The sequence below is a fragment of the Vidua macroura genome, chromosome 16 (genome assembly GCF_024509145.1).
Source record: "Vidua macroura isolate BioBank_ID:100142 chromosome 16, ASM2450914v1, whole genome shotgun sequence".
Classification (NCBI taxonomy): Eukaryota; Metazoa; Chordata; class Aves; order Passeriformes; family Viduidae; genus Vidua; species Vidua macroura.
Window position 1 is genome coordinate 1,361,452 of NC_071586.1, and position 27,088 is coordinate 1,388,539.

At 49.3% G+C, this 27,088-nt stretch overlaps 3 protein-coding genes across 3 annotated transcripts in view; 2 read left to right on the forward strand and 1 right to left on the reverse strand.

Moving 5' to 3' along the window:
- The first annotated feature begins 530 nt into the window (after positions 1-530).
- Positions 531-12,771, forward strand: CCNF (cyclin F). The gene is made up of 17 exons (XM_053992059.1): positions 531-652; positions 2,027-2,181; positions 2,597-2,703; positions 3,432-3,499; positions 3,976-4,169; positions 4,508-4,561; positions 5,077-5,181; positions 5,735-5,812; positions 6,202-6,353; positions 7,104-7,268; positions 8,146-8,269; positions 8,617-8,797; positions 9,710-9,797; positions 10,199-10,298; positions 10,569-10,699; positions 10,873-11,042; positions 11,587-12,771. The coding sequence occupies exons 1-17, from the start codon at positions 640-642 to the stop codon at positions 11,982-11,984; spliced, it is 2,283 nt and encodes a 760-aa protein (XP_053848034.1). The 5' UTR covers positions 531-639; the 3' UTR covers positions 11,985-12,771.
- A 230-nt stretch (positions 12,772-13,001) lies between these two features.
- On the reverse strand, positions 13,002-22,772 carry VRK3 (VRK serine/threonine kinase 3). Its single transcript, XM_053992060.1, has 12 exons — positions 22,635-22,772; positions 22,235-22,560; positions 20,734-20,786; positions 18,629-18,695; positions 17,819-17,903; positions 17,255-17,357; positions 16,819-16,911; positions 16,498-16,630; positions 15,620-15,740; positions 15,274-15,332; positions 13,883-14,032; positions 13,002-13,306 (listed from the first exon to the last, which is right to left on the reverse strand). Exons 1-11 carry the CDS (start codon positions 22,745-22,747, stop codon positions 13,884-13,886), a joined length of 1,302 nt encoding a protein of 433 aa, XP_053848035.1. The 5' UTR covers positions 22,748-22,772; the 3' UTR covers positions 13,002-13,306; position 13,883.
- A 1,345-nt stretch (positions 22,773-24,117) lies between these two features.
- ABCA3 (ATP binding cassette subfamily A member 3) overlaps positions 24,118-27,088 on the forward strand; it is a 39,121-nt gene continuing 36,150 nt past the window's right edge. The window contains exon 1 of the mRNA XM_053992057.1: positions 24,118-24,127. The gene's annotated coding sequence lies outside the window, so the exon portion shown is untranslated. The remainder of the gene's footprint in view (positions 24,128-27,088) is intronic.

The following is a 27,088-nucleotide window of genomic DNA, read 5'->3' on the forward strand; positions in this document are numbered from 1 at the left end:
TCCCTTGGCCAGGCAGCCTCGGCTAAGCATAGGTGACTGTGAGCGACAAAGCACCAGCAGGGACGGCTGCTGCCGGCTGGGGCAGAGAGAGGAGAGGAGAAGAGACTCCTGGCCCTCCGGGGGAGCGGGGCCGCCGCTGTGCCCCACACCCGCCGCCGGCCCGGGATAACGAGACCGCGGGAACCGCGGCTGCTCCGTGAGGGGAAGCGCAGCGCCCCCGCGCCGCTGTACCGCCCCGCACGGCAGGGGGCGCCGTGCCGCCCGCGCATGCGCCGCTGCGCCACATGTTTGAACCGCCAACTGCCCCAATTCGAATTCGCATCCTCGCTGACCAATCACAGCGCGCGGGGCGGGTACGGCCCCGCCCCCATCGGCCTCCTGGCCTATGACAGAGGCTGCTGTGTTTAAAACAAGTGCGCGCGGGCGGTGGGCGGGGCGGCGGCGCGGCGGGCGGGTCTGGCGGGCGGGGCTCCCGCCGCTCCCGGCGCCCACTGGGCGCGCCCGCGCTGCGAGCGGGGCGTGCCAGCGCCGCAGTTCCCGCCCGCCCTCGGCACTCCGGTCCCTCCTACTACCGTGCCGCTCTCTCGGAGCCGGGCACGGCGCTGTGTCCGTCCGCGCAGTCCCCGCGGACGCGCCACGATGAAGGCGGGCGGTGAGTGCGGATCTGCCCGCGGGTTCCGCGGGTGCTGCTGATTCCTGGGTCCTCCTGCGCTGAGGGGCGGCTCCAGAGCGGGTTCTGCCTGCGGGGCGCCTCCTGAGGAGATCTGAGGGCGGGGGTTAACGGGATACTCCGAGCCCGGTCTGAAGGACCGGCAGTGGGTGGGGGGCCGGGCCGACGGCTGCGCGCCCAAATTCAAACGCGGCGGGGGCGGTGCGGCCCGGCCCGGCCCGGCCCGGTGGGTGCTCGGGACTGGCTCTGCCCGTGCACTGCTCCCCGCCGGGGCCGTGCCTCAGCCACGGGTCCGTGGCTGTGGCTGGCGGCTGTGCCAGAGCGCGCCTGGCCTCAAAGCCAAGGGGGCGAGATGTGCATTGCGCGTGGGATAACATCTCGGGCTTCTGTGAGTTTGCAGGGTGCGCAGGACTGTGCAGGAAACCACATTGAAAAGTAAGAGAAAGTGTTTTTTTGCTGTAAGGATGGCTGAACGATGGTACTTGATTGCCCAGAGCAATTGTGGGATCCGCATCCTTGGAGTTGTTCAAACCCACCTGGATGTGGTCCTGCCCCGCTTGGCGGGACGGTTGAACTGGGTGACACCCAGAGTTCTCTTGCAGCCTATACCACTGGTTTTGTGAAGCAACACATTGGAAACGAACCTGTGCCATTTCCTATCTACAGAAATGGAGTTTACATTGAGTTGCGCATCTACCCCCTGGTCCCTATTTGGATGCTCATATAGGCTGAACTGGCATCCCAGTTTGGGTGTCTATTTCATTTTCATGGCAATAATACTGCTGAGGATAATACATTTTGTATACAGATATATGTATGTGTGTGTATTTATATATAAGTATTGCACTGAAATAATACTCCAGAAGACATAGGCAATGGATCTTCCATAGGCTTGAGTAGATTTGGTTGTCTTCCTAATATCTCTGGTTGTGTTCCAGGGACTGCTGTCAGTTCAGAAGGAAAAGCTGGGGCATGGGGGAGGTAAATGAAGTGACAGTAGTGACAGTTAAACTATTTGTTACTACTGAACAGGGACAGCTGAACTGTTTGCCGCTACTAAACACGGTCACAGGAGTCAGGGCTCAGAGGGGCTCTTGGTGAAGAGCACTTGAGCCACCCCTTCTGAGTTTCTGGGCTTCATTAACCAATCTGAACAAGCCCTTTCTGCTCTGTGGCTTAGTCTTATGGCATAAAGAGGTATGAGCTATATATCCCTGGTTAATGTGTTTGCAGTGTCCTGCGCTGCAGTGAAGAAGTGCTCAAGTGAACACCTGTGTATGTGTGTAATACTATGTAGTAGCTTTTTCTTTTGCTGTTCTATCACTAACTGAGGTGTCCTGTGTTTTTCTTTTCCAGTGGTTCACTGTAGATGTTCCAGATGTTTTTCTTTCCCTTCAAAGCGAAGGATAATAAAACGGCCTCGAGTCCTGACATTCTTGAACCTCCCCGAGGATGTTCTGTTTCACATCCTGAAGGGCCTCCCTGCTGCAGACATCCTCTCAGTCAGAGCTGTAAGTGCTGCAGCTTCCCCTCTGCCAGGCTTAGTGCTCAACTCTGCTTCCAGGAGCCTGGACTGCACACACAAAGGCTTCTCATGTCACAGAGCCTGAAGAAACCCAAAGAGTGCCTGCAAAGTTGAGATTTTTGCTGTCCCAGGGAGTTTCATTTCTCACTGCTCAGGTTAAGAGTAGCAGCAGTATTTGACTGCTTTTTGTACCTTTTCTGTAGAAATTGTCCTGCCAGATTACTGTGGCTGAACAAATGGGTTTAGTTTGGCATCTCTTGCCTTACTGGTTATGAGGCAGACAACAAGTTAAACATAACTTGTGATGAATTAGTTACTTCTCTAAAATAAGATTGCAAAGACCTGCTTTTCTGTTGGTCCTTTTATTTTGGTAATCATTATTTTGTGTTCCCTCCATGCAGGTGCACTCACATCTTAAATACCTTGTGGATAATCATTCCAGTGTTTGGGCACATGCAAGTTTCCAAGACCTGTGGCCATCTCCAAACCATCTGAGGATGTTTGAAAGGTAAGTTTCAAACATCAAATTTGTCTGGCCTTTTAGAAGAGGTTGTTTGAAGGAAGATTAACTGTTCTAATCAGTCCTCAGTGTAATTGAGGGATCTGAGTTGTACAAAGAGGGGAAATATTTGCTTTGCAAAGAAAAAATGTTTGACTTCAGGTCAAAGCTGCAGCTGATCACTGCTGCCTCTTTAACCAGAGCAGGGCCTATTGCATATACCAAAGTTATTTCTCTTCACAGGCATTAATATTCCAGATTGGAACGTAACACATTCCCTAAAACCTCTTTCTGGTGCTCCTATGTGAATGAACAAGTGAGGTCAGGGGCTCCAGAGAATAATCCTGTTTCTAAGTCTAAGTTGGCTTGGTCACTTCTTGTGCAAACCGGTGTATTGAAAAACAGGTGAATTTCAGTAACAAAGTTTGAAAGGGTAACAATAAATCTGCTTTAAAAAGATGGAGAACATCTTTTTATCCATCTGATTTGAAGGGGATCCATTGGTGTTGGAGATTTCTTTAACATGTTTAAACATGTTTAAACATGGCATTACAATGGTTTTGCTTCTGAGTGTCACTTCTTTTTGAGGCAGACCAGTATATGCACATCAGCTGGGGAGGGAGGAACACAAGGGCTTGATGTTTTGATGCATGTCCTTGAGGGCACAAGGACCAAACTGTAGATTCTGGTGCTAGGAAGGATTTTAACCTCCAGTGCCTTCTCTGTTTGCCCTTCAGGGCTGCTGAAAGTGGTAACTTCGAAGCTGCTGTGAAGCTGAGCTTGGCGTACCTGTACAATGAAGGCTGTAAGTGTGGGAGCTTCTCCTGGGGCTTTGGGGAATGTGGCATAGCACAAGGAAATTTTACATTGCTCTGCTTAGGCACTGGCCACAAAGCTGCCATGTGTTCAGTGATGGGGCAGGATACAGCCTAGGAATTCAGGGTTAGGAGTTATCCACTGCAAACTTGTGACCTGCTTTGGTAGTGGGATAAATGTATCAAATGGCCTGACAAGTGACAGGAGGAGCCTTCTCACACAGGGTCCTGGCAAGGCAGTTGGTATTTGCAGAATGAACCCCCCAACTTAGGTTATGTGTTCCTAAAGCCTGACTGTAGTAAGATTTTTCTTCTTTAGCAACCTCCATGATTTCTAAGGTTCTAAATTACAGAGACAGTTCAACCTTTTCCTGATTGTTTCCTCTTGTCTGTCTTGGCCTGACTGAATGCCAAGTAGGCATTGTGAACAAACTCCACTTTACTCCTGGCTTTCTCTCTGGTTCAGTGTCCATCACGGGCCACGGACGTGCAGAAGTGAATGGAATAAAGGCATCTCACTACTTCAGCTTGGCAGAGCACCTGAATGTGTGTGCAGTCCCCTTTATCTGGCTCTTCATCCGTCCTCCCTGGTCCTTCTCTGGAAGCTGCTGTAAAGCTGTGGTCTATGAGAGTCTCAAGGCAGAGTGTCAGCTTGACAAGGTGAGGTTTCTTTCTGCCTTTGGCTTTACCCTATGTCAGTAACTGCATCTCGCTATTTTGGAAAAAATACTTTTGTTTCCCCAAGGAGCCTCCTGTGCTCTTGTTGTTTCAATGACTGTGGCTCAGTCATTTATTGACTTTATTGCCAAACAGCACATGATAAATCACGAGTGCTAGAGGCCTGTACTGTCTCTTCGGAGAGGTTCATTGCTATCTCAGGGATAACAAAACATAGAGAAAAGAAGGGGGAAGAGTGATTGAAAGATAAACCAAAACTGTAGTTTGAAATTACTGAATTGCTGTGGTTTAACAATGCTTTATTTTGATGCTTTCTTCAGGCTCAGAAAGGATCTATTCTCCACAGCTTGGCTAAGGTTTTGAATTTCTTTGAGGTGAGCAGTATTTCTGATGTGATGGGTTTGGATTTGGGTTTTTTCCTGGTGATGCTAATGCTGTTTACCTTGATTAAAAACATAAATCAGCCAGATGCTCTTTTACTCCTCATGGGTCCCAGGAGTTTCTGTTCTCATGAGTTTAATTTACTGGTTGTTTAAAGGAACATTATTAACTTACTTTATTGAATTGTACAAGCAGTGAAATTAATTTTGGCTTAATCATGGGCTTGCAGTATGTTCAGCAAAACAAAAAAATAAAATAAAAAGCCTTCAGTGGCAAGCAAGCCAAAAAGCATTTGTCTGGCTGAGGAAAAGCACTAACTGCTCTAAGAGCCTGCATCTGCAAATGGCAGCACTGAGTGGATGGGGGAGCATTCCTCAGAGGCTGAAGGGCATTCCCAAGGGATGGATTCTGCTCTGTAGCTTTAGCACAGTGTTCTGTAGCTTCTGAAGTGTTGAGGCATCCACTTGTCCAGACAGAAAGAATACCAATATATGCCTTTTCTATTTAGGATGAAGGAAAAAAGAAAGAATCCCTTGAAATGCTTGAAGAATCATCAAAACAGGGTTGTTTAATCAGCTCCTACCTCCTTTGGGAAAACAACAGAAAAGCTGCTGTAAGTAGTAATTTTTTGTCTCCAAACAACTTTCACACTAACTTCTGGATCTCTAGTATGTGCAAGGAATGTCCTCAGAAAGGAATTGCTGTTCCTCAGAGCTTATCTCCTTCATAAACAAGAAGGTTGCTAAGAACTCTCTGAAGTGAGCTCTGGTGTCTGCCTGAGTGTTTGAAATGAGGCTATGAGCAGTTGTAGCCAAGGTGCCACAGAAGTTGCTTTGCTCCAACACTGCTGAAGGCCTGGGCACTGCTGGCCAGTGAACCCAGGGCTCTGGGGAGCAGGAGGGGGAGGCTCCTGCCTTGTCATTAATAAATCTACCAAAGCTGTCCCCTTGGACTCCTGAGTGAATGCTCTCATTTCCTGTGAGACCTTGGACAAGAACTGAAAAAAGGTTCTTAAAAACAGTGGTGTCATGATAAGAAACAGACTTGTTGCTGAAATAATAGATGTACCTCCAGGCAGCGTTTTTCTCTGGATACTGGTGCTACAGTTCTTCTGTTTGTTGTGTAAAGGCTGTGGGTTTTTACATCTGTTTTATTCCTCTCTGTAGATGTCGGATCCTGGCAGATACCTCCAAAGTCTCAGGAAGCTACGAGACTACGCAGCCAAGGGCTGCTGGGAAGCACAGGTAAGACTGAGTTTTCCCAGGAAAACAGTCTTTATTTGGTCCTTTTTTTGCTGCCATTGTAGGTTTAAATTTCTCTTTTTAGAAGCAGGACCAGCAATGCTGAGTAATGTCTTTATGTGCACATCTGTATCTACTCTGCAGATTCTCTTCTTTGGAAAATTGCAGCACACCAGTGGTAGAATGGAGTAAAGATGCATCTTTTGATGAACTTAGAAGACTGGCCCCAAATAATCTGTGTGCTCAATATTTAAACCAAACTAAGAACTACCAGTTCAAGTAGTTTGCCATGTTCAGTGTTTTCAGCAGGAAAAGCAGAGGATCATCCTCTGCTGCCTTAGTTTGCATTTGGTAAAATAAGCATACTTTCTTTTGTGTTCTCTCTACTACAGATAGCTTTAGCCAAAGCTTGTGGGAATGGAAACCAACTAGGATTAGAAGCAAAATCTTCCAGGGAAATGGTTTCTCAAATCTTTCAAGCTTCCCTTCCTATCAGCAAGCAAAGCATCTTCACTGTGCAGAAAGGAATGAATGAAATAATGAGGTAGGAACTCCAGGAGTGAGGCCCCACAGCAGAAACTATTCCCTATTTCCCTGTACACCTCTACAATCCTTCTACATTTTCTCTAGGCAACCTGTGCCAGGGCCTCATGGCCCTCACAGGGAAGAATTTCTTCCCAATATCCCATCTAGCCCTGTCATCTGTCAGTGTGAAGCCATTCTCCCTTGTCCTGTCACTTCAGGCCTTGTCCAAAGTCCCTGTTGACTCCCTTTTCCTGACTAAACACCCACAGCAGCGTCACCTGTGTTAGCCTGCCCCTTAATCCTTACAGATGAGTTCCGTATCCTTCCCTAGGCAGATCTCAATACATTCCAGTTGCTCTCTCATGTGTAGGGCAGCTCCACCATTTCCCCTTGCTGGCGTTGCTTTCCTAAAAAAGTACATTACCATCCATGGCAGCATTCCAGCCACATGGCTGTCCCACTGTGGCTCTGTAATGGCAATAGGATCGTGGCTCTGTGACCACACACACATCTCCAACTCCTCCTGTTTATTCCCCACACTGTGTGTGTTGGTGTGCAGGGAGGGGATGGAGCAGGCAGGTTTTCCAGGAAGGCTGCAGGAGGATCCACTGCAGCCACAACCCCACTTGAGAGAGCTGGCTCTTCTCTTGGAAAGCATCTCATGAACACTTGTCACTGCTCTGCTTGGCCTGGCTCATTCTCCAGTTGGATGTCATGGTATGGGACACCATTTCCCAAGTTCTTCCTTAAGTCTTTCTTCCTGTTCTAGGTATATCCTGGTGGACTGGCTGGTGGAAGTGGCTACGATGAAGGACTTTTCTAGCCTGTGCCTTCACATGACAGTGGGATGTGTGGACCGTTATTTGACGCTGAGACCTGTACCTCGTGCTCGGCTCCAGCTTTTGGGAATAGCCTGCATGGTCATTTGCACACGGTGAGGGTTCTGGCTGGTGAGCAGAGGTGATCATTATGATCTTCCAAATTCTTTCCTGCAGCTCAAATTTCTTCCCCAACCCCATCTCTTGCTTGTAATACTGGAAAGGCTCTTTGACTTTCCTCTAATTTGACTGCTATTTAACTGTGTTTACATACAAACACAGACTCTGTAAATGAGGCAGAAAAGATAGTTCCTTGAAGGTTTTTTTCTTAATTAAACACATGGTTGTAGTTGTGGATTGCTCTAAATGTATTCCATCATCAACTGGAGTCTTTGGCACCATACTGGCATGAGAAAGCTGGAAAAGAATAAGAGCAGCAGTGTTCCATAGCTGAGCCTGTGTACACTCAGATGAACTGCATGGTGTGGTGGAAGGTTATCCTTCTGTGTTAATTTCCTTAATATCTTGCATCTTAACCTAGCAGAGGCTTCATAGATGAAGAATTAGGATCAGAGAATCACAGACTGGATTGGGTTAGAAGTGACCTTAAAGATCATGTCATTCCACTCCCTGCCATGGATGGGGACACCTTCCACGAGCCCAGGATGCTTCCAAGCCCTGTCCAGCCTGGCCTTGGACACTTCCAGGGATCCAGGGGCAGCCACAGCTTCTGTGGGCAACCTGTGACAGGGCCTCCCCACTCTCACAGCCAAGAATTTCTTCTGTATTAGGAAGAACATTCCAAATTAGGAATGTTCTAGTAAGTGGTTCCATCTTACAGGTGAAATAAAGAGCTGCAATTCTTTCTTTGCTGGTCTACCTGGGAAAGTACCTTGTGAAGTTGTTTAACTCTGGTCATTGTGGGTGCAGTTATCTGCTGTAAGTGCAAAAATCCCCTTTCTGCTGGGGCTAACTTAATATTTAACATTACAGTTTCATCAGCAAAGAGATGCTGACGATACGGGAAGCTGTGTGGCTGACAGACAACTCCTACAAATATGAAGAGTTGGTCAGAATGATGGGCGAGATAATTTCTGCCTTAGAAGGAAAGATAAGGGTGAGTTTAGAAAGTGGATGGAATATTTCCCCCCCCCCCTTCCTTGGGCTGCTCTTCAAGTCAGGCTGTAGCAGTTCTATCTAATGAGTTGGGGCTTTAGGTCAGGGTTCTCAATCAACTGTGGAGCCCATGCATGTCTCAGAGCATGCAGATACAGAACCCTCTGCAGAGATTAAAACTTCAGTTTTAAGAGGCCATTTATTCTATCACTGGAGAATGCATTGATGTCAATGTAGTAGTTAAACAAAAAAGCCCCAAACCAACAAAAACCATCATGTGGAAACAGCTGTTCTAAACACTTTGTCCTGGTCTTGTATTTCCAACCTCTGTTCTTCTTTCTGCACTAGGTACCCACCATTTTGGACTACAAAGAAGTTCTGTCAAGCATCGTCTTGCTGGAGAGAAGAACTCTTCACCTTTACAGCTTCATCTGTGAGCTGTCCCTCCTGAACACGAGCCTCAGCATGTATTCCCCAGCCCGGCTGGCTGCTGCTGCACTGCTGCTGGCCAAGATGCTGCATGGGCAAGGTAACCAATCTTACCTCAAGCACAGAGTGCCAGTCTGCCTTCTCTTTCTAGGGAGACTTTTTGGGGTTTTTTGGGTGTTTGTTTTTAGACAAGATGTCCCAATCACTTGGCTGGGGGAGGTGGAGACAAGGGTGGAGAAGAGGGAGACAAGTATAAGAAGTTAGAATGAAGAGCTGAGTTCAGTCTGTTTGGCTGTATTGGGCAACCCAGATGATTAGAGGGCTGGAACAGTTCTGCTGTGAGGAAAGGCTGGGAGAATTGGGATTGTTCAGCCTGGAGAAGAAAAACTTCAGGGTGACCTAACTGTGGCCTTCCAGCACCTGAATGAAGCTGACAGGAGACATGGACAGTAGTCTATTTACAAAGGCCTAGAGAGACAGGACAAAATGGCTTCCCACTGCCAGAGGACAGGGTTAGATAAGATATTGGGAAGGAATTTTTTCCTGTGAGGGTGGTGAGGCCCTGGCACAGGTTGTCCAGTGAAGCTGTGGCTGCCCCTGGATCCCTGGAAGACTTCAAGGCCAGGTCAGACAAAGTTTGGAGCAAGCTGGGATAGTGGAAGGTGTCTGCCCATGGCAGCGAGTGGAATGAGATGGGCTTTGAAGTCCCTTCCAACCCAAACCATTCCATGATTCTCTGATTCTGTTTTACCTCTTAATAGCAGTGATGAACTAGAGCATCAGCATCAGGCAAGCTTTGTATTTAAATGAGACTGAAGATTTCTATCGTTAGGTATAACATCAGTTTGGCAGATAAAGCTGTCTTTAAAGCCAGTTGTGAACTTGAACAAACTATGGACAGATATAAGCTTGCAAATATCATGATTGTTATCCTATTAAAAAAGAAAGCTGACTAACTACTACACTTCATGAATATGTAACTCAATATATGAATATGTACTCTCTTCTCCAGCACACCCTTGGACCAGCCAGCTCTCTGAGTGCACTGGTTTCTCTCAAGAAGATCTCTTGCCCTGCGTGCTGAGCCTCCACCAAAAGTGGTAATGGTTTTGGGACTCTTTGAGGGGACACATGAGTACTTGGATTGCAGCTCTTGCAAATGTGCTGCACCTCTGCACCTGTACAGTTAGCCCTCCCAGTGAAGGAGGGGCCTTTGGTTAACTGCCTTGCTTCCCTGCCACAAAGCACTAATGTCCAGTTCAGGGACAGCTGTTCTATTTCTGCCAGCTGGTCTGGCCCTGGGTCACAGAAAACAGGGACAGAAAAGGAATTAGATGCTCACATGCTTAGAAGCCACCAGGTGTCCTGATGAAGCTGCTGAAACACCAGCTCCCTTAGCACAGCACTGAGGGACAGAGGAAAATTACTTAACTTGGCAGGTTTTCTTAATATTGTTTCATAGAATCCATTGTAAGATAGGGGTTTCAATCTTTCTTTCCAGCTTCCATGATGATGTCCCAAAGGATTACAGGCAGGTGTCCCTAATGGCAGTAAAACAGCGATTTGAAGACGAGCGCTATGAAGAAATCGGGAAAGAACAGGTGGGTGAGCTGTGGCTGCATCTGCTGCTGGCTGACACCCAGAGCAGAGCTACTGCCCCATGGCAGGCTGTGTGAATAAAGTGGGAGTTTAAAAATTGAGTTGCCGGGACTCTTAACTGCTGTTTGAGTGCCTGTGGGAAGAACTCACTGGCATGGATTTCTCCTAGAAAATAAATAGTGTCCTTCTGGCTACTTAGTTCTCATAAGAATCTCATGGTCTAAGTCTTACAGGTGCTTTGATTTTTAAAATCTATTTATTGAATATTTTAGGTTATGAGTTACAGCCAGCTCTGTTCATTGTTGGGTGTGAAACAGAAGGACCCAGAGCCCAGTCCCTTGCACAGGAATGTAGTGGAAATTCAGACTTTCCTCAGCTCTCCCTCTGGAAAGAGAGCTAAAAGGTGAGTGTAACTTATGGCTGTCAGCAGTTCTGAAGATCAGCCAGAGCCTTTCCTCCTCTCTGGTACCCTGAGGTTTCATTCCTAAATACAGTTCATTTTCCTGTCACCATCTTGACATACCTATTAAAAGAGCTTGGATTTTAACATGTGATTTCTGGGGTGTTTTGCTACAGGAGGAGGGAAGACAGCATTCAGGATGACAGAGGCAGCTTTGTAACTACGCCCACAGCAGAGCTGTCCTCCCAGGAAGAAAGTCTGCTGGATAACTTCCTTGACTGGAGTTTAGATTCCTGCTCTGGGTATGAAGGTGATCAGGAAAGTGAAGGCGAGCGAGAAGGAGACGGTGAGCAGTTTATTCTTATAAACAGCAGCCAAGAGGATTAAACCTGTCTTTTCATTTTTGCTTAAAACTGTTTCTCAGGCACCAGATGCCTAAACTTTCAGCTGAAGACCAGTTGGAAAAATTCTTCCCCTTCCCCCGTGGTTATAATTGTTAAACTCTCTCAGAGATATCCATCTGTTCTTTCTCTGCACTGCTTCAGAACATGATGAGGGGTTTTGTATTTGCTCAGCATTTCAAAGTCAGGCTGTTTGCAGTGCACCAATGTGATGAATGAGCCACTGTCTTGGAAACACTAATTAGATGTTAGGTTTTGCTGACCCTGGGCCTGGCTGCTCATTTTCCAACAGCTCTTAGTACCTGTTCAAATAGTCTGAGGGAAGAAAAGATGCTGTGTGAATAGAGGGTGAACTTAGTGCCCTGCCTTCCAGGTGTAAGCAGACAGAAGGTTGAATCTTGCTTTGCTTTTTTCTGCTTGACTCTGTGCTGAGTGCCTGCTTGGTTCTGGATGGGGACAAACTAAGGTTTCTCTTTTCCCATCCTGCAGTGACCAGCCCCAGTGGAATCCTGGATGTGACAGTGCTGTACCTGGACCCTGCAGAGCACTGTGGCCAGGACTCCAGTGATGAGGACAGCCTGCCCGAGGAGTGGGATGGCTCTGGGGCACCCCATAGGGAGGGGGAGCTGCCAGGGGCATATCTCACCCCAAGGAATCCCAACCCAGAGGGGAGCTCGGGCTACTCTTCTGTCAACACTGCCAGTCCTACGTCTTCTGTTGAAGGCAGCCCTGGAGCTCCTCCCAAACCTACCTCAGCACTCCCCCACGGCAATTCCATGAGCAGGGAGCCGTGCCAGCCCCACTACCTGCACAGGAGGCAAGTCAAGAGAAAAAACATGGCAGAACACACTGAAGAAAGACTGAACTTGGCCTTCTTAAGTCTCTGATTTCTTCATGCTTTTAACTTTACCAAGATTCCCAGAAACCATATTTCTGTTGCAGTCATACAGGGATGACAGTGAATAATTGTAAATACCTCCAAAATACCTTCCCTTCAACCTTGTCTATCTTGTACATCTGGCCTATTTTCTCCATTCACAGCTGCCTTTTTATGTATCCCCTATTGCCTGATCCTCTGCTACGGTTCTGCTCTCTCTATGAAATTCATAGCCCAGTTTTATCATCCCTCTTAGTGATAGAAAAGAACTGTCCTATCCCTTGCTTCCTCTGAGGCCTGGCACTATGAATGAAATTAATTGACATTTGTTCTCAAGTTTCTGAATGTAACACTATGCTTGAATTCTTCCACTTGAAAGACCTATTTTGAGGTTGTGCTGCCTTTTTACTTTGTCCAGGTCTCCCTCAGCTCCCCTCTTCTTGTCTATGGCATTTGCTGCACTGACACAAGGTTTTTATTGAAAAACCCCAGAGGTAAATGAAGGCTCACTGCAGGTCTGAGCTGCTCTCTCACCTACCTCTCACATGGTTTAAACTCCATTTGCCTCTTCTCTTGTTGCCATGTTTTCTTCACCTGAAAAATCCTTCTGTGCCTTAACACATAGGAATTGGAATACCAAGGTACAAGACTTCAAAAAGATGTCACTTGAAGCTAACACTGGAACTGGACTCCAGGACTGTTTAGAATTTACTGTGGCATTGGCAACAGTTCAGCTACACACGGTGTAGTGAGTGTTTATTGACTGTTTTTTTATAAAATTGTTTTGTTAGTAGAGATGAATCCTAGTCTTCCTTCCCCTCATTCCCTGCCTTGAGGCTTGTAGAACTGCTGGGATGAGGTCAGGGTTTACCTCTGAGCTGAATTCTGATGGTTAAATTGCAGTGGCACTGCCTGAAGGCTATTCACACAAATCTTACAAGGAGCACAGACCTCAAATCACCCTCACAACCCTACAGCAGCTCCAAAAAGGCCTTGAATCTTCCAAATAACCAAGAGCAGCCTTGGGTACTTGTCCACAAAGTTTATTATAAAACCACGTACTGCCACTCTCATTCAAAAGAGAAAGTCCCTGATTTAGTTTCCTGGCCTATGGTGGCTCCACTGCAGTTCTCCAGCTACTGCTTCCTCTGATCTGCCATGCAGGAGTCTCTTCACATTAATTTGGTACAGCAGCAGCTCAAACTTCAGCACTGGGTCACATTAACATGGGAAGAAAACACTTATAAAAATTTCTCTCATTCTAAAACTAGTAAAAGTGAAAATATATCTGGGAAAGGCCTCACTGCAGAAAGCTCTGAAGTCTTCCTTGATCTGAAAAAATAAAAGCAGAAAAGGGGAGATGAATCAGTTTAATTCCTTCCCAGGAGGAGGAAATTAGGTGAAGAGCTGGCTCTGTGCTCCTGCTGCTGGATGCAGAGCCTTGGCTGATGCAGCCCTGCACTAAAATCAGATCTGGCTCTGTATCAAGCCTCATTCTTTGAGGTGCCTCATGGCTAAAATAGCACCTAGGCACTAAAACCAGAACTAGAGGCTGCTTTCTGAGAGAGAAAAGCAAAAACTACAGCCCAGAGCTTCAGATATAAACAAAGAAAAAATTACCAGATGGCCTGAGTCTGCATTTTGTTATCACCTTCACAGCCCTGCAGCCCCTTCAGCATTTGCTTTATTGACCCTTGTAGTATTCCTTCACGGACAAGTATTTCCAGAAAAAACTTGAGAAAACACATGCTAAGCCTGGCTTTGTGTAGCACTGGACTGGTTTCAATAGGGAATGACATGTCAGGAGGAGCAGGCTGGTTTCAGCTGGAGAGAGGTCACAGCCCAGCCTGTTCTGTCCTCGCCCGCCTGTGGCAGCACAGGTCACATGGAGGCGGTACCAGCACTCACCTCAGGGCACCACTGGGACATCCACGGAGTCATAAGCTGAAGCTTTAATCTTTTCCAGTGGCTTCCCAAGGAGCTGCCGCAGGGCCGCGTAGTCAGGCTTCTCCTCGTACTCCAGTGCCACCACCTGCTCCAGGTAGTTCTCCAGGGCATCTGCAAGGAAAGGGACTCATACTGGAGCAGCACAAACTCCAGCTGCCAAGTGGCCATTTCAGGCTGCTTGTCCTGCAGCCAGCTCACCCACCCCCTCAGGCAGCTGCAGAGAGGAAAACCAAACCAAGGCTAATACAAAGCTCAAATCACCAAATTATACAATAAAATAGAATCACCAACTGGTTTGGGTTGGAAGGGGCCTTGAAGCCCATCTCCTTCCACCCCTTGAACACTTTTCAGACATGGGACAGCCACAGTTTCTCTGGGCAACAAAATGGGATGGGTAAGTGTTGGAGTCACTCCCAGATTGGGGTGACCCCGGGTGGTGGTAAAGTCTCTCCTCCATCCCGTGCCTTCAAAGAAAGGCTCAGCAGTCTTCAGTCGTCTGGTCTCAAGGCAGTTTATTGCACGTTATCTCAAGGCACACAGACTCCCTGGCATTCTCTCTGACTCCTTCTCCCTCTGCGTCTCTCTCCGTCTCTCTCGCCCAAGGGGCTGGTGCCATCTTTTATATCACACATTACGTGTTAAATGTTTATAGTTTTTCCCCAGTGCCTATCACCTACATTGAACAGTGGCTTTCTACTCTAAACCAATCTGTGAGTGCCAACATCACCAAGAACATGAAGGATAGGAAGGAGAAAGGAGGAGGACAGGGCACACCCAAATCTCTCCATCTTAGAACTTCTGACCCCCATGTACAAAACTCAGACCCCTCCGTACAAGGCCTAAAACCCCCCTGTACAGCACTCAAAAATCCTACCTTTCACTTTGTGATTACTTCTATTATAATATCTAAACTTTTGTCATTTCTTGTTCTTCCTGCAAAGTTGGTAAATTGTTCCATGGGTCAAATTCAAAACCACAGGGGTTTCTGGCTGCTTGCCAGGGTCTCAGAGGCTTCTGACCTGGACCCGGAACATCCAAGAGTGTCTGAGGGACACCTTGGGTTCCGACAGGTAAGTGTCCTCTAGCCCCAGGTATTTCATTTCTAAACCCACCAGCACAGCTTGTCCCTTCAGCAAGGTTCATAAAAGCAGATCATGGAAAGCAGCCCTCATTCCTCTGTACAGAAAACAAGGGATTTGTTCCCAGCCTGCCAGACAGTTCATGCAGTGCTTGGTCACCATCACCACTGGAAGCTATTCTGGACCAGCACCCCAGCACAGAGAAAGTTCTGGCTTCAGGTACAGTCAATCCTTCATCCCTGAGTTGCATTGCCACTGAGAGCAAGTCCATACCTGGAATGGATCTCTGCCTGAAGCACAGTCGGAGAAGGCATCTCACATCCTTTCTGTACCTGGAATAGTCAGCACAGAGTCCTGTCAGAAGGAGAAGCGATGGAGCAGGCACCTGAGCACCTGGCTTTGTCAACAGGGACAAAAAAAAAAAAATCCCCAAAAGGCTGAATTCAGCTGGCTGTGTTCTGCATGAAGCAGAACTCGGTTCACCAAACACTGGGGCCAGGCTCAGCCTTGGTTGTAGGATTTACCACATCCCAACACTGTGACCTGGGGATTTCAGTCACAAACCCCCCTCACTGCTTTCTGCTGAGTATTTCCCCGAAGAATAGATTATTTCTCCTACCTTTCTTTCTGTTCCACCACAGCTTTTACTTTGTCCAGCTCATCAGACCAAGGCAAAATGCCACAGAGCCATTTCAGAAGACAGTAGCCCAGAGATTCCAAGTCACTCCGTCGAGATGGTCCTGATGGGAAGCATGAGACATTCACATGTCACTCATGAAGGGGCAGAAGTAAAGAAATTCAGGAGCTTCATGAGGATGTGCTCTGGGGTATCAATACTCCTGGGAGCCCGCTAACATAGTTCAGGAATCACCTCCCAGCCTCTGGAGGAAGATTTCCTGAACACTGTGAAAGAGTAGTCATATCCCAACAAGGAGAAGGACAGAATTTGGCAGAGGCTGCCCAGGATAGTGTGGAGTCTCCATCCCTGGAGGCATTTAGAAGTCATGTAGATGTGGCATTTGGAAATTTGGCTTACTGGTGACCTTGGCAGTGCTGGGTTTAAAGATGGACTCAATGATCTTAAAGGTCTTTTCCAACAAAAGTGATTCTATGATTTAAATGCCTTTCCAGCTCTCATTGCTTCAAGGTCAGAGCAGAGCCTGCTGCAAATCCGTTTTGGGCAGGGATCCAGTCTGCCTTGAAACAGATCCCTGCTAAGCCAGCACAAAGGGCCCTGTTTTCTATTCCCCACATGCCTGCAGCAGCCAAGGCTCCAGATGGAGCAGGAACATCCCTGCTGGAATCACTGAATGACCTGGCAAGTCCCAACACAGCAGCCATGAGGAGGCAGGAGTGAACAGCCCAAAGAGGAACCTGGTTCCTGGTGCATGTGAATGCCTGGAAAGCAGCAGTGCCAGCAATGCCAGCAGGGAGCCTGAGCTCCAGGCAGCACCACCACAGGAGCAGCCCCAGCATGTGTCACAAACCCAGATCCACCTGTGCCCTTGTGGCTGTCCAGGCTGATGAACTCCACCGTGCCCTCGTGAGGGGTCCTGCTGCCCTCGCGCCAAGCCACGTGCTTCCCCCCGGGGCAGTAGCGGAACGCGAAGCCATAGCCAGCGAGGGTCACCTGCAGGGAAGCAGAGAGCACCCATCTGAGTGCAGAGCAGCCCCCAGAGCTTCCCCACAGCTCCTGCTTGAGCACTGTCCAGCCTGCTCCGCTGCCCTGCCCAAGGCAGGGACCTGGAAGCTGCCTTATCCCAAGTCACAATCCCACCTCCAGTGCCCTTTCCTGGCAGCACTGCTCCTGCTCCCTACCTGTGTGAGGTCTGCTGGGTTCAAATAGATGTTCTCAGCAGTGATGTCCCCATGCACGTACTCATTCTCATGAATGTACTCCAGGCAGTCTAGCTGGGAATAAACAGGGGGAGCATATCAGATCCATGCAGGCTCCTGCAGCACCCTGGCTATCACTGAGCTGAACCTTCCCCAGTTCCCTGCAGCCATGTGGATGAGCACTAAAAACAACACATCTCACAGCCTTCAAGTTCAAAGGTCAGGTTTTTCTCATTCTTCTTATCCCAAATTCCTTCAAGGTGACACAGTGCTCAAAAGATGCTACTGAAGTTTACAGCAGGTTTAGAGACCCCACCCAAGCCCCTGGAGCAGCTTTAAAACACCTCTGGGAGATCCAGAAGGAAGTTAGAAGTCTTTTCTGAAAAAGTCCCTTGGGAAGAATTGGTTCTCCACATACCACGCGAATTGCAATCTGAAAAGCTGCCTTCTCCCTCAGCAGGTGCAGGCCATCGCTCAGGACCGACTGAAGAGATCGCCCCAAATCAGAGAACACCAAAAACCTGCAGGAGAAAAGGGTTTTGCACATTGCAGTACTTACCTGGTTTGGAGACCCTGCAACAGACACTTGCAAAGTGATCCACTGGACCCCACTTCAACTCCAAGCTGACCTGGGCAAACACTTCCTTGACTTTTGGTAAGAGAAAACTTCTTATAAAGGAGACAGGTGTGCTCATCGTGTGTTGCAGACACACAGCCTGAATCTCCCCTTTGTGTTTAGTGTCAAGGACCAAAATAAGGTGTCCCCTGGCCTGAAGAGCAGCAGCAGCAGAAGTAACTTCACCAGCAACACAAGGACTGAAGGAAACAAAGAGGCAATGAGATGCAAACCATTTAAGACATGATAGGAGCAGTGCATACGGTCAGGAGCTCAGGGGACAATGACAAAAGGACTAGTGGACAGCAACCAGAGGAGAGGGAAAGCCAGAGATGCTCAGACAGCCCAAGAGCTCAGTCACCTCACCTGTAGCTGTCTGCATGCAGTCCAAAGCCAACACAATTGGGGATGCCCAGCAGCGGCACGGAATGCCACTTCTTCCACTTCTCCACTACAAGAGAAGAGGACAGTGCAGCAGATGCTGCTGAGGAGCTCCAGGGGGAAGGAGTTAGGGATGCTCCTCCTCTGAAGGTCTGCACTGCCCTGGAGAACTGACAGTGGCCTCTCATCCTGACTCTGTCTCCAGAATTCCCGTCTGTTGTGTGCACTGGCATGTCAATGAATATACCACTGTAGAGCAAGAATGGAATAGGGAAAATTCTGGAAATACCAGAGCAGGCTATGGCATGGCATTGCTAGAGGGTGGGGGAAAACAAGGAGAGGCAAGAGAGAGAGGGTGAGGGACAAACAGATTTTTACACTTTTCCCAGAAGTGTAGATTTGACATAAATTATTACATCCCCCCTGCCTATATTCTCTGGGCAGCTTTATTCTTGCTCAAGTTTTGGGATCAATGGAGTTGATACCAGAGAGCTGCTGACAGAACCACCCATGGAAGAGGGACAGGAGAGTGAGCCAAGGTGAAAGAGGCTGCAGGGCTGGACAGCTCCCAGACACATCAAGACAGAGTGAGGAGCCCAAGAAAGCTGTGCTCACTCTGCACTGTCCTACAGCACACAGACTGCTGGGAGAACTGGCATTGACCGAACTCAGCACTCTGGCACTAACCAAGCAGGGGATTAATTTATCCTAGCCTGGCCTTTCAAGAGATTCACATAACTGATGAAACAGAAATGCCAATTATCCTAGGTCCTTGCCCTCCCAAGAAGCACCAACCTGTGCCTGCCTTTGCAGCTCGCTGGAAGAAATTCTGTTCATTGTAGATCCTCCCATCTTTGGCATCCTAAAGGGAACAGGGAGGAGCATTACTTCAGCCACACACATCCTGCTGGAAAGGGAAACTTGGGTAAGATTGCTATAAGACCTTAACTACCCATTTTAAAGAAAGCAAAGATTAACTAACAGAACTGAGAGCAGAGCTCAGGTGTCTTGGTTCCCTACTTAATGCTGCCCCTAACAACCACATCGACTCTGAGTATCAGCACAGAACAGGAGAGGGGTCATCTCAGGTTGGGCCTTTCCAGCAGCCCATTTACAGCTGTCTGAGGGTTAACAGCAGACAAGGCAGTGCAGCCCAGGCACAGCATGGAGAGCTCTGGTCCCACAGCTGTTACGTTAACGGGAGCCAGAGGTGACCTTCTCAGCCACAGCAGGGATGAGGGCATTTCTACAGACACGCAAGTCTCTACAGAGAGCTGTAACATTTATTCTAGCTGTCAGAAAGTGAGACAAGAAAGTCTGTATTAGTAACATTTGAGGTATTGCTGTCATCAAGTGACCTCAACTGCACACAGTTCCCACTCAGAATGTCTGTATTTGCCTACACACACATTATCTATTCAACACTAACTCAGGACTGTTATCCTGAGTTAGGACTGCTATCCTGAGCTGCTATGCTGCATGGGAGAAAACAGCAGTGTCCTATTCTACCCGGTTTGATACAAAACTGGTATCAAAGACAGCTGGAGGAACAGCAAGCTGCAGACAACACAGATCATGTCCCAGAGGGTATTTCACTCTGCATCTTTTTTAAACTTTCTTAAGCTGTTAATTCTTGATCATTGGTCTATAATTTCATTGGTGGTTACCTAGGGAACAGTGATCACAACCTGATTACATTAAATTTGGGGAGAGAAGAATCCATGCAGTAAACAGAAATACAGGGCGCTTTAAAAAGTCAGACCCCAAAAACACAAGCAAAACTGAGAAAACAGTGATAGGTAAAGGCAGACAGAAAATAGTGGAAAAGGGCAATTCTTTAAGATTTATTTCGAGAGCCACCAACCCAGCATCAGAGCAGAGAAACCTCCATCCTACTTAGTGCTGTATTGAAAGTAATAATTAGCAATAAAAAAGAAATCTTGTCTGTGAGCCCACGAGGGTCATCAAACCCCAGAGCCAAAATGCTCTCATGTGCCATATCACACTCCACAGTGCTCAGCAGACCACCAAGCAGACAAAAGAAAACCAGAGAAGTTGGGAGTCTTGCCTACAGAAGTGATTACAGTTTCCCACCAACTGGTCCTAGTTTTTTGGCACTTAGCAGATTTTTCTCATCCACACTATATTCCTTCTCCATCCTCTTACATGTCTCCTCTGACAAAAGTCATGCACTTATCCAAGTGCATGCAAGAGCCCCACAGAGCCATCAGTCAGCACTGGCCCTCCTACAGACCAGCAATCCCCAAGAGCTACAGTAGACAAGAAAACAGTCTTTCAGCTCTGGTTTGTGAGCTACTGAAAATCAATTGACTGAATTTCCATGACAGAACAGCCGTTACTGGAAATAACACATTTCTGGAGACCCCAATATATTGACAAAAGCTGGAAAGCTGGCTTGGAACTCCAACTAAAATTCCTATTTGATTTCAAAGTGTGCTCTGGCTTTACATAGTGTCTCCATGCTGGCTCTCACACAGCCTCGGCACAGCACCAAATTCCAACCTCTCCAGTTTCCCTAGACTTCAGCAGGGTGTGTGCACGCCTGCCAGAGAGGAGAAAAGTTGGTCTGACATTCCCGAATCAAGATCTCCACCTCACACCACCAAGTTCAGTTCTGCAGGTTCCTGAGCCTGGTCAATCAAAGCAGCAACCTTCTGTTATTAAGGCTCTGAGGTTTTTTAATACTCATATCCATTTTCTTCACACCTTTAGCAGAAAAGCCAACTGAAATCCCAGCACAACACGAGGTCAGATCCATCTCCTAACTTAGCAGGGGCCTCTCTGACCACTCTCTCCCAATTCCTCAGATACTCTCAGCCAAACAGGTCAGGACACAGTACTCTATGCACTATTCCTTACCCAAACAGATCAAAACTCACAAGTTTGAGGAAGTAGCTTTGCTTTTGAGGACAGGTTCCAGATGCTGACTGCGCTGTGGAAGGATGGAACAGATGTGGTTACAAGAGCATGGAAACAGACGTTGTGCATCATTAAATGCAGCCTGTGCAGCTGGATTAACTCATCCTCTGCTTATTTCCCTTGAGCTTTGCAAAGCAACCTCTGTGACAGCACCTTCCCAGATCACTACAAAGTAATTCTTACCTTGCTCCAGGAGCTCAGCACCCTGACATGCAGTGCAGTTCTGCTTAAGTCACAGAAGCATCTGGGCATGGCTACAGTATGGGGGAGCTTTGAGGGGTATGTAAAGCATAGATCATTAGTAGAATCTCAAAGGCATCCCCAAACTCATTTGCTGAGCACTCCCTCCAGTTCACTCCATGGTTTGACAAGTCTGTAAGGGATGCCAAGTCCCTCTGCTCTGTATGGATGTTAAGAGTTGTATGTAGCTTCCCTTCTCCAAAAGGATTTGCACCCGTGACTTGGCTCAGGACAGTTCCTCTTCTTGTGCTCTTAGACCAAGTGCTATCCACAGGTTACCTGCTACTCACCACCTAAAACCTACTTCTATAAAAGCAACCTCCACTATTGATTTTCCTTTTTACCACATTTTTTTAAAAACATAGATGGATGCTCAGACTTTGTTATGCAACAGCTTGAATAATGAAAAAGAAAGTAAAGCCAAATATCAGGCAAAACTTGGTAATGGAAAAAATTCCTCCTGGACAGTTTCCAAATTAACGAGAGAAGATCAAAAACTCCCCTTTGGAAGTTTACAACTAGACTGAAAAGATCAGCACTTACTAAATGGCTGAGAAACAGCCTATGTGCTGTGGTTGCTTTCTTTGGCCCCAAAACACACAGAGAATTGACATTTAGTGGGTATTGACACCACTCACAGCACAGGAACTCCTGTACAGTGCCAGCAAATAGTTTTTGGACCTAAAAGAACAGAAAGAGGAAGTGCGGCCCCAACAATGGCCATTCCATAACAGAACAGTCTGGCCTCAGCTTGATATTATGCTGGTGGCAGAGTGGCTGACAGGCAGATGCCCAGTGAGGAAATGGCTGGAGCTGGGCCAGGGCAGGTTTAGGCTGGATATCAGGAAAGGTTCTTCCCCCAGAGGGTGCTGGGCACTGCCCAGGCTCCCCAGGGAATGGGCACAGCCCCGAGGCTGCCAGAGCTCCAGGAGTGCTTGGACAATGATCTCAGGGATGCCCAGGGTGGGATTGCTGGAGCGTCTGTCTGTGCAGAGTCAGGAGGTGGACTCCAGGGTACTTGTGGGACCCTTCCAGCTCAGAATATTGTATGAATGACGGATCCTGCAAGGCTGCGGGGCACCGCCAGCCCGGCGGACATCGCAGTGTCACCCACTCCGTGGGCTCTGGGGATTTCGGGCTGTCCCCACAGCTGTCAGCGAAGCCAGAGCCGGGGATCCCCCGCCTCTCGCCTCCCGGCCCCCTCTGCGGGCCCCACAGTACCTTCGTACACCAGCCCGCAACCGCCCTGTTCCAGCAGCCGCACCAGCCTCCACCGCCGCCCTCCCTGGTCCGTCAGCACCGTGTCTGCCGGGAGCGGCGCAGCCGGGCCGGGCCGGGGCTTGCGGGGCGAACGGGGTCCCAGCCGGGCCGCGGCCGCCCGCGGGGAGGGGGAGGCGGCGGGGCTGGGGGCTGGCGGCGGGCTCGGGGCCCGCGCTGCGGGCTCGGTGTGCTCCTCAGGCGGCGCGGGCAGCCTCCCGCCGCAGGCTGGGCAGAAGCGGAACGCGGGCTCCACGGCGAGCCCGCACTGCGGGCAGAACCGGCTGGGCCTGCGGGACACGGACAGCGTCAGAGCCCGTCCGCCGCCCCGCTTCCACCGCCCCGCTCCCGCCGCCCCCAGCACCTTGGGGAGCCGACGGACAGCTCTGCCCGCGGCCGCTCCGGGGTCTGTGTCCGTGTCCGTGTCCGTGTCCCTGCCCCCGTCCCGCGCCGCCCGCGCACCCTCCTGCCCGACATGGCCCAGCCGGAGCAGCCCGGGCCCGCCCGCCGCGCCGCCACCGCGCAGGCGCCCTCCGGGCTGCACCTCGTCCTGGCGGGATAGCGGAGCTGCTGTGGGGGGTCGCGGTCTGGCGGGACGTCGGGATGTGAAGGGATACGGGGACTGTGAGGGAATATCGGGGATCTGAGGGGACACGCGGGCTTCTGAGGGAACACCGGGGATGTGAGGGGGCACCGGGGCTCACGGCGGCCCGCGGCCTGTGGGCTCCCGTGGCCCGGCCGGGACTCGGGTGGTCAGGCCGCCCCGATGTGGGCCGGCGGAGCCTCGAGATCCCTTCAGGCTGTGCTCCCAGCGCTGCCTTCTGGGGTCTAGTGTTTTCACATTACTTCATAAAAGATACCAGAAAACTACTCAGAAAGGACACTGGGACTGCAGAACAGGCGCTCACAGGTTAATGAGTGCAGGAGTTCATGTGTGGCACAGGGCTGTGTATTCAGCATATGCACCTGTGTATCCCATCCCTTGTGTACATCCTACCCCTCAAGCAGGCACCATTTCCATAAAAGAGATGTAGGTGGACTTAAACCTTTCCCATCAGGTGGGCTGAGGCCAGGGTTTGCCTGGAGAAGGTGCTTGGCCCCTGAGCCCCAGAGCAGGGGGTAGAAGAGGCAGGTGAGGTGGGGGCAGTAGGGACCTGGTTCTTGTCCCACAGAACATCTCACATGTAAAGATGTTTTTCAGAGTCCATCCCAGTGAGCCATGGAACACAAGCCACTGGGCACGAACAGGAGCAAAGTGGATCTGCTCATTGCATGAAGAGCTGAGTGGAGCAGCTGCTCCCGCAAAAGCTTAGCATGAGGCAGGAGTGAGCTCTGTGTGCCAATGGTAGAAGATAGAGCAGTGGTGGAAGGCAGCATGAAATAACACACGGGGCATGAACCCCCTGACTGAGCCCACCGTGGGGCTGCAGGGCTTGGAAGAAGCATCTCCAGATAGGGCGTCCTGCACAGACCTCATTCTGCCATGGGCTGATTGCCCCTTCTCAATGGCTCCAAATGCCAGGGCATTTTCCTAATATTCACTAAGCACACAAAAAGTCCCAGCAAAGCCAGAACTCTGCCAAATAACTCTGGGAAGCTTGCCATGTGCTTGAATTGGTTTCTGCAGCTGGTTGCTGGGATTTTTTTGAAGCACCTGGACACTGTGAGGAGCAACAAGGCAGGCTGGAGGGTTTCTTCCATTCCCGCCCACCATGGCCATCAGGACACTGCACTCCACAATCACTGTGTTATTTCCCCTGGCATTGCAGGCAGCAGCAGAACATTGGATTGCCTCACCTCCACTGCCAGCCCCCTGCACAACCACTTCAGTTCCAGCTCTTCCCACATCCCATACAGGTACAGCCTCAATTCCTTTGTTAACCAAAGCATCCCCTCAGAACTTTGTCAGAAAAGAAGCAGCCCTTTATCAGATTTGTTTGAATTTACCTTAGCAGGCTGGTGGATGGTGTTTAGTTTCCCCTAATTCCTGAACCAAGATCATTGTCCCCAAGCCCTTTATAGTAACCAGTGGCTCAGCTGGGAATGCCTTGGTTCAGCAGATTTATGAAGTCTTACAAATACCATTTTAATTTTTTAAACTTTCTTAAGCTGTTAATTCTTGATCATTGGTCTATAATTTCATTGGTGGTTACCTAGGGAACAGTGATCACGACCTGATTACATTAAATTTGGGGAGAGAAGAATCCATGCAGTAAACAGAAATACAGGGCGCTTTAAAAAGTCAGACCCCAAAAACACAAGCAAAACTGAGAAAACAGTGATAGGTAAAGGCAGACAGAAAATAGTGGAAAAGGGCAATTCTTTAAGATTTATTTCGAGAGCCACCAACCCAGCATCAGAGAAGAGAAACCTCCATCCTACTTAGTGCTGTATTGAAAGTAATAATTAGCAATAAAAAAGAAACCCATAATAAATAGATGGAAAGGGAAATAATTAACAAATTTCTGAATTTCATAACTAGTAATTTGTATCAGCAAGGCAATCTGGCTGCCTGCAGTCACTCCATAGGGGACTGTGTCTGTAGCACTGCACCTTTTGCCTGGTCACAGTAAGAATTTGCTCCCTCTTTCCTACCTCGGGCATTGAAAACCAGTCTGGATTTTGGGCTGCAGAGGGCTCTGGCTCCTGGAGAGCCTCCGGAGAGCAGATCTCAAGGTCAAGCTTTGGTTCTTTGAACCTTTCAGCTCTCAAGTCCTCTGGTGAGGTGCCAGGGCCTCACCACCCTCACAGGGAAGAATTTACCTCTGGATGATTCCCTGTTGCACTGCCCACCCATCTCACACATTAGCCATAATTTAAAACTCCTCCCAGGGTTTCATGTCAAGGGTTTGCACCCCAGTTTTGTTCTCCTTTAGCCAGAGCTCGTCTCTCATGGAGATGCTCCCTCTATCCCCTAAGTTTCTCTGGTTTATCTGTAAGCTGAAATTCCACCCCCATACACAGCTCTCGGAAGAGGGAAAAGTATAATTTTTTAGAAGACCTGTCTTCCCGTGGCCTTTGTGTGTTGAGGATGGTCTGACAGAGTCACAGAATATCCTGAGTTGAAAGGGACCCACAACTGCAAGTCTGTGCTGCTGTGCCCTCTGGGAATGTGCAGACAGCTGGGGTGGCAACAGAAAGATCTGTCTCCCCCCTGCAGGAGTTTCCTTGGTGCCAGCTCAGTTATGTCTCCCTTATCTCACCCTTGGCTTCCCAGCACACTGCCAGCCGCCCAAACACGTGACTTATCGGATTTAGGTGCTGGCAGAGATCTTTGAGCTTGACAGAATGCCCAAAGCTGCCAGTTCTGCAGCCTCTTAATAAAATGAAGCTGTTCCTTTTCATTTACACACCTCTTGGATCCTAAAGTGATGCCTCTCGAGAAGCCATGCTAGAGTCTTGGGAGAGGCCTTGGAACCCTTTCAGCTCCAAATTGCCAGGTCCAATCCAGCAGCTTTAAGAGGTCTTGGCTGTTGGCACACCCATGGGAAGTGGCCCTGGGGACACCAGCTGCCTCTCTGGGGTGAAAGGACAACCAGGCTGCCTTTGAGCGCTGCAGGCAGAGCCTGCCCATATGTCCCAGGCCATGCTGCCTCCCCAGCTCCCACCACAGTGGGAGGCTCACCCAGGCACAGAGGAGCAATGGTTGCTGAAATTCCCAGCCACATCTCCTCCGTGCTGGTGGTGCTCCAGCATCTGTCAAGGGCCTGGAGCTCTGTAACTCCCAGCAGGGACACAGGGACACCCTGGGGACACTTTGCTGGAGGCTGGTGTGGGTAGAGACTGTGCCAGCTGCCTGCAGAGCACTGCCAGGGAAATCACACTTGAGGAGAAGAGGGATTGGGAAGAGCAGCAGGTATTCTGGAAAGCTTCCCCCTGTGTCATCCTTCCCAGCCCATGGAGATTTTCCTGTGTCTGAGCACTCCAAGGGGAGTCTGTTTCACTGTGCATGTTCTCAGCACTTAAAGGGCAAAGCAATACACCAAGAAACTTCAACCTGGCAGCCAAGATTGGGGGCTGCATGCTGACATGCCTTGGGGTGAAAGGGAATAGGGGCCCCACCCTGGGGAAAAGAAGCCCAAGACATCTGTCCTCGGCAAGTGTGAGGGGACCAAGAGAAGGTGTTGGATCCACTCACTCTCTTTAATTGGAACCACCATCCTGGTATTTTACTCCTGGGCAATGGCACTCCAGGGTAAAAAGTGCCAGTCTCAGGGCTGCGCCATGCAGCACAGCAGCAAAGTTAAGGGTGGGAGGAAATGAGGACAAGATGGAAAATGCTCTCAACAGAAGTCAATGTGTCTGTCCTTGCACCACAACTCCCAGGATGTGTCCAGGGAAGCCCTTGCTGCATGTCCCTGAGCCACCGGCTGCTCTGGAGGAAGGTGCCACTGGGCATCATGGGGTGTGTGCTCTGCTCATGCTCCTTCCTCCCTCACAAGGAGCAGCAGGAGGCTGGGATGGAGGGCAAGGAGCAATGCAGATGTGGTAACACAAGGACAGCAGTAGTGAATCCCTTGCCCAGATACTGCCTAGGGTGACAGGGCCATGCGGATAGCAGAGGAACTGAAAGAGGAATTACTTAACCAAGTTCTTCTTTCCAACATCTGCATTTGGCTGCTGGCTGAGAGATGAGGGGCCAGAGCACACTGCCAGGCCCACGCTGGCATGGCTGCCCTGGGGACTCACTGGCACACACCCTGCTCCCAACCTGTCCTGCATTTTGGGTGTTTGGACGGGGAAGGGAAGGTCCTTGATGGACAGAGATAAGATGGTTTCATGAGCCAGCCAGGATCTTTAATACAGGTTAAACCCTGA

Bases quoted from the DNA above. Each gene is read 5' to 3' on its own strand.
- CCNF (XM_053992059.1), top strand. The intron at 4,170-4,507 runs GTGAGGTTTCTT...TGCTTTCTTCAG, and splicing joins CAGAGTGTCAGCTTGACAAG to GCTCAGAAAGGATCTATTCT. The intron at 4,562-5,076 runs GTGAGCAGTATT...TTTTCTATTTAG, and splicing joins AGGTTTTGAATTTCTTTGAG to GATGAAGGAAAAAAGAAAGA.
- VRK3 (XM_053992060.1), bottom strand. From the start codon at position 22,747: ATGTCGGGCAGGAGGGTGCGCGGGCGGCGCGGGACGGGGGCAGGGACA. The intron at 16,912-17,254 runs GTATGTGGAGAA...GTTTATTCCCAG, and splicing joins TTCAGATTGCAATTCGCGTG to CTAGACTGCCTGGAGTACAT. The intron at 15,333-15,619 runs GTAGGAGAAATA...TGACTATTCCAG, and splicing joins GTGGTGGAACAGAAAGAAAG to GTACAGAAAGGATGTGAGAT.